This window comes from Mustela nivalis (genome assembly GCF_964662115.1).
Source record: "Mustela nivalis genome assembly, chromosome: 5".
In the NCBI taxonomy this organism is placed as follows: domain Eukaryota; kingdom Metazoa; phylum Chordata; class Mammalia; order Carnivora; family Mustelidae; genus Mustela; species Mustela nivalis.
In genome coordinates, this window is record NC_139024.1 from 12,924,046 (window position 1) to 12,930,952 (window position 6,907).

The window sequence follows — 6,907 nt, forward strand, 5'->3', positions numbered from 1 at the left end:
TATCTTATTCCTCATCAAAAGATTAGAGAAATTAGTTTTATTCTTTAACAATCATTAATTAAGGCAATCAGACATACAAGAAATAATCGATTACAAAATAATTGATCATGAAAGCATAATAGGAAAAATGAATGTTAAATGATTAAGGAATTCCATTAAAACCTGCAGTACTTGCTGAGTAGATGAAAAATATTGCAACTAAGTATGAAATTGCCATGTTCTCTACATACATATAACCCCGAGTAGGAAGAACATCTCAAATTAGAAATCATTTTAAAGTGTTAAAATATTTATCTACCTTAACATAAATGCATATATAGTATTCCATTATTATCATTAGGACTTTAATATGCACACCAACACTAACACAGTTAATATAGAAAGCTTGCACACTCTTTGCCAAATAAACCTGGAACATCTAGGTAAACAGAAAATGGGCCACAAAGTCTTGAAATAATTTCACGGATAAAGACAGATTTTCCTCCCAGAGCAACCACTGTAACTTCCTATAGTTTTAATCCAGAATTATGCACTTTTGGTCACTTCTAATTGGCTTCCACTTTCAGAGGATGTGGAAAACAGACATGCTCTGTATTTCTCCCGAAACACACTGTCTATTCCCAATTCAGTTTGTGACTCCCCTAGCAGACCTGGCAGCTGCCAACTGCAAAATGGTCTAGGCAACACAACTGTCACATTTGTTACTACAAAGCAACACTATTTACTGCAGAGAGACACCAGAAAAACTTTCTCACTGAGTGTGTCCTCAGGATAGAAGGAACTGTGGGGTAAGGACAAGTGTGACAAGTGAATGGGGGTGGTGGTGTGGTGCAGTAAAGTACAGGTAAGCCAGCAGGGATAGGAAAGTTGCCAAGGTTCATGTCTGTAAAGAACTGAGAAGGAGATTGGTCTCCTCACCAGGAAACCTAACTAGAATTCCTCTTCCATTATTCACAAATTACTGTTTCCACAGCTCCTGTGGAAGGGACTGTGGGATTCTGTGCCCAAGAACCCTCTTGGCTCAGTGTAAGTGAGCTCTAAGACAAAGTATATATATATATATATATTCCCCACCCCCACCCAGAGCTTTACATCTTCTACCAAGGCAACTTCTCTGCTACTGAAATTTTTGATTTCTTTAACAGTGGAAGGAAAAATCGAAAAGTGGATTTTTGCACTCACAATAACCACTCTATTATTCATCGTCACCCCCTTATTCTCCTTTGTTTACCTCCCTTCTCACATCCTCCCGCCAAACACTGCCTGGGGGGTCAGGTGTCCCTTTATGCCCTATTAGCTGCTGAAGTCTCTGGTGGGAGTCCTGGTGCCTTCCTTACCTGACAATCACATACATGACCAGGAAGTTTCCGAAGAGACCCACCACGCACACGATGGAGTAGAGTGCCATGATGGTGATGGCCGTGATCATGGAAGGACTGCCGGTCGGAGGGCACGAGCTGTCGCTCCCGCCCAGCGCCGTGCGGTTCGGACCGCATGGTTCGGACAGATTGCCATCTAGGTGGGAGAAGTTGACCCAGGAGCTGGGACTAGGTGCCGGGGAGCAACTTGAAGAGTGCGTATAGGAATCAGTGCAGTTGCTGGCGTTGGTGGGGACGGTGCTGCTGTCCATGGTGCTGACGGCTGGCTGGGACCTCGCTATGAGCTAAACCCGAGCACCCAGACTTTTCCAGGTTCCACGCGTCTCGGCCGCTTCCTCTAGCCGCTGCCACAGTTCCTGCTATTTCTTACAGAGATCAGCCCTGGTGCAGCCAGAGAGGAGCGTCAGGTAGAATGGGAGAGGGGGGATCTGACATTATCCACTGCTTGTAGCCTCCTTCCGCCTTAGTAGTAGAGACACATCCTCAACCTCACACCGCTACGGGGAGGGGAGGGAGGGCTGTGCGGGATCCGGAGACTGGAGGGGAGGGAGGAGAGAGAAGGGGTGGATTTTGCGCAAAGCAATCCGACCGGTTGGTCTGTCTGTCTCCCCATTCGGCACTCGGTCGTGCAAACACCACTAAGGAGGGGCAGAATGGGGAAGGGAGTTAGAGGGAAGGGGCGGGGGAGACAGAGAGTTAGTTCTTGGCAGCAGTAAAGCATAAGAAAGGGGGCTGACATCAGTCTATTTTCCCAGCTCCGTTTTCTCTGTGTAATATGAAAGGAAAGACGTTGGCCTGGTGCAACCAGGACAATCCTTACATCCCATCGCTTTTCCAGCTCTCAAGTCTGCTGAAATCATTCGGGACAGGTTACACTAACTCCTTTTCTTTGCCTTTTCCTTGCCTCAGTCCTGCACGTACGTACACACAAACGTAACCATGTTTTTTTTACATCACTAAATGAGAATTTTCAACCCTTCAAACCTGTCTGGGGAAAAAAAAAGTGGCCCGGTCTCTGAAAAAAGAAGTGAGAAACAACTTTTGTGTAGGAAACCTGTTCCTTTCATTCCATATTCCCCTAATTTCTCTTAAAGTAGAAGTTCTAGTTACACCTGATTTCTGTCTTAGTGGGGACGAGGCACAAGAGCTTTTTACAGAAATCAGGGGGTTGTGGCATCCAGGAAAGCCAACCAAGAATAATGGTGAACCTCCACATCTTAAATCTCAAAGATCCATTTAGAATTGTTTATTACCCTTTTATTGACAGACTTCCCACATGGACATGAGCTTCTCAGTAGCAGTTCTCAAAATCAGACGTTTGCATTATTTTAGTCCGTTTCCTAGTGTAGAGATTCCAGGAGGAATTTTGCAAACATCTGGAACTGGAGCAGCCCACACAAAGTTGGGGAATATTGATACATTTTAAAATTTGATACCTCACTTCCAAGACCCCGAATACTTCAATTTTGGAGATAAATTTGTAAATCAACCAGGAGTAAGAAGTTTTGGTTGCTGTTGTTTATTTTTTTTTAAATTAACACTAATTGTGAAGTAAATCTCATAACTGTAAGTGTATTTGTGTATGTATATATCTTTTAACAATATGTATTGGTATTAGATATCCCCAGTTGGTTGTAGAAAACAACACTCTTGGGGAACAGGAAGAGAAGTAGGTTAGGGAGCTTGGAAAGAACATTTAATTCCCATATTATTTCTACCATTTTCATGAAAACAGATAACTCACAGGTAAACTCCATTAATCATAGGTTACTTTACCGATTTTCAGCATTATTTTTATCCTTTTACACTAAAGGTATAAATTCATCAGTAAAAGTTCATAAAGATCTAAGGACTAGTAAAAATACCTTGCCACATATTTTCATATAAACTGGTATACGACCTCACACACATTGAACTGAAATCTGTCTGACATTATTTAGTCTCTTGAGGACACATAGAATCAGTTTAAGCTTATTTCATGTGAAAGACAAATAAGGATAATGTAATAAGCCCTGGCCTTGGGCTCAAGTAATTTTGTGAATTTTGGATTTATAACTATGTAGCTGAGTGAGTTTGAATATGTTACTTTATCTCACTGAGTGACAGTTTTGTTATCAGTAAAAAAATGTTAATAATACCTTATAGGTGTGTTAGCAGGATTAAATAAGGTATACAATACAATACTAGTTATTTAATAAATGATAGCTTATTACTCCATTTCATATATTTGAAAATAACAAAGTAGTCTCTTCCACAAGTTAAATATCAGCTTCTTTTGGCTATTTCTTATAAAGTATAGTTTTGCTTTTTTTCAGTAGGCTTCCATTTTTTCTATTCACATTATAGTTTGTACATCTGTTCTTCTTCTTCTACTTTTTTTTTTTGTGTGTGTGTGTGTGTCAGTTCTCTGTTCTTAAGGTAGAGCTCCAAAGCTAAAAATAATGCCCTAAGTTGGCATGACTGATAAAAAGTGAGCAAGATTATAAACTTTTCTTTCTACCAATATATGTTTTGGAAGGTCCCATTAACATTTTTTTTTTTTTGACATTTGACATTTTTTGCTTTCTTGACACTTCTGAGGCCTAGTACTGACAACATTCTCTAAACATGATCCAAATGAGTTCAATAGATATTTATTAAAGATCTACTTTGGGTCAGGTGCTGTGGTTTTCAAAGATAGATACAATTGCTTTTGGACACAGAAGTTGACTTCTCATATCGTGTAAGTTATGTTTTTCTTTTCCTATAAATTTATAGTTGTTTAGAGAGATCTGAGTGCAACAAATAGGTTTTTAATTTTTAAATTACATCTTGTTGGATCTATCTTATGATTCATATCTAATAAAATCTTTTGGAATTGAGATTCTGTCATTTTCTGTATGCCTGCTTCTGACTTTGTATATTTTATTTACCTTCCCAGTTTTAACTGACTCCTGAGGGTGGGCTTGTTCATTATGTACTTAATACATAGTGGACTTTTTCCTTCTTTATGTATTAAATATATAGTATGTGTACATATATAATATGTTAATTTAATTGATATATAATATATACATAAGCATACCAGAGTCGTCCTTTTTTTTTTTTTTTTAAGATTTTATTTATTCACTTGACAGAGAGAGAGAGATCACAAGTAGGCAGAGAGCTAGGCAGAGAGAGAGAGAGAGGGGAAGCAGGCTCCCTGCTGAGCAGAGAGCCCAATACTGGGCTTGATCCCAGGACCCTGGGATCATGACTTGAGACGAAGGCAGAGGCTTAACCCACTGAGCTGAGCCATGCAGGTGCCCTCTTACCAGAGTGGTCATAAGTCTGCTGTGAAATCTCAAGTCTCTTGTAAAAAGAGGTGAAATGTAAATACGTAAGTCATTTTATAACATGCCTAATTATTTTATATAACTTAGATTCTAACTACATAATCTTTAATTTCCTTAAGCCTTAGTAGTTATCTGTATAATAGGAATATCTGCATTTTTGTTAGTATTTCTTATTTCACCTGGATTTTCTATTTGAAGAAAGAAAAGCTTATCTATCAGTCAAGACTTAACATTGCTATCAAACCCTTATCATAAAACATTTTTCATAAAAATATTTGCTTCAAAGCAATGCATTTAGTAAAAGAATGGATTCTAGACAGGTGCTAAAAGCCGCTCACTGAATTTGAAAATATATTAGATTTAATTATTCATATAATTGCCATTACCCCACACATATTTTAATAGCTTAGTCTTAATTTTTTCTGGAGACTTACTGTTAATGGAACACAAGATTAATGGTTATTAATGAGGAATACAGACATAAATACAATGTATAAAACTATTATAGTGGTTTGAAGCTCAGGATAAAAGGGGATATCTAAGATTTCATTAGAAGAACAATTTATGTGTTTGTTGACTGATATTTTCTATGTTATCTAACATTTGAATGTGTATAACTAAAGAGAATTTAAATGCATTATGATGCAATATTATCCTTGACCACTGTATTGTTGCATAAACATTCGGTAAAGTGCAATAGGTATGTTTATATGGTAAAAATAAAACAAAAAGGAAAAAAAAATTTCACAATCACTTCATCTCAATAAACCTAAGAGAGAGATGTCTGCGATAGAAGAAACAAAACCCCTGGATTTTATTTATTTAAAACATTAAAAATTATTTATTTATTGAATTATAATTGACATACAATGTTATATTAGTTTTAGGTGTACTACGTAGTAATTCACATTTAAAGGGGACTGGATAATTCTTTATGGGGGATGTGGGGGGTTCTGTCCTGTAAACTTTTTTTTAATTGAAATATAGTTGAAATACAATGCTACAGTAGTTTGAGGTTTACAACATAGTGGTTCAATAACTCTGTATGTTGTGCTCACAGGTGTAGCCACCACCTGTCACCACACAACATTATTATAGTACCATTGACTATAAACCTTATGCTTAATCTTTTATTCACATGACAATTATTTGATAACTGGAAGACTGTATCAATACTCCCCTACACCCATTTTGCCTGTCCTCCCTCTGGCAACCTGCAGTTTGTTCTCTGTCTCTGAGTCTGTTTCTATTTCATTTTGTTTATTCCTTTGTTTTGTTTTTCAGATTCACGTATGAGTGAAATCATGCAGTATTTGTCTCTGACTTATTTCACGTGACATAAAACCCTCTAGGTCTGCCCATGTTGTCATTAATGACAAGACTCCATTCCTTTTCATGACTGAGTAATGTTCCATTGTATGTGAAAGTATTTTTCCTTCACCTTTTGGATCTTTATATCTTGTTGAATGTGGCTTGAGGATTAGCAAGATGAATTACAGGAAATATTACAGTATATTTAATAGTGCAAAAATGAATTTAAAGGGCCTGATTCCTTTAAGGACCTGAAGTTGGTATCTGTAAATCCAACTCAGTTAATTCTCTCAAATAATTTATAAAAGCAGGTAGTTTAAGTGGTTCGTAAGTCTAAATATCTTTCTTAAAATCTGGATCATTTCTACTTGAGTTTTTCTCTTCAATTTCTAGTTAAAGAGGACTGCCATTACTCTATTATAGTCTTTTATCACTTTATACCTAAATAAAAAGTTGTCAGACTTTTTTGTCTCAGGAATCTACACATTTAAAAATTACTGACAATTCATAGAAACTTTGGTTTATGTAGGTTGTTCTTTATCACAAATTGTAACATTAAAAATTAAGACAAAATATTTAAAAGCATTTATCCATTCATTTAAAATAAAAACAGTAAACTTATTATAGGTAAAAATTTTTTAGGGTAAAAAACACTATACTTTCCAAAGTAAGAAAATATTTACTGAGAAGAGTAGCATTGTTTTACATTATGGGTTTATTTTTAATGTCTGGCTTAGAAGAAAATATTTGGATTCTCATATTTGCTTGTTCATTCAATCAGTTGCAATATGTTATCTGGTTGAGGATATGAAGAAACTATGGCCTTACACAAATTCGTGATTAGAAAGGGGAAGAGTATTTCAGTGGCCTTTGCCGGTAATTGTGATATTTTTCTTTGATAGT

The 6,907-nt window shown here is 36.7% G+C and overlaps 1 protein-coding gene across 1 annotated transcript in view; it reads right to left on the reverse strand.

Moving 5' to 3' along the window:
• Positions 1 to 1,865, reverse strand: part of OPRM1 (opioid receptor mu 1) — a 72,201-nt gene extending 70,336 nt beyond the window's left edge. Inside the window, exon 1 of the mRNA XM_082731411.1 lies at positions 1,338 to 1,865. Coding sequence (XP_082587537.1) covers positions 1,338 to 1,630 — 293 coding nt within the window. The 5' untranslated portion in view covers positions 1,631 to 1,865. The remainder of the gene's footprint in view (positions 1 to 1,337) is intronic.
• Between the last annotated feature and the right edge of the window lie 5,042 nt (positions 1,866 to 6,907).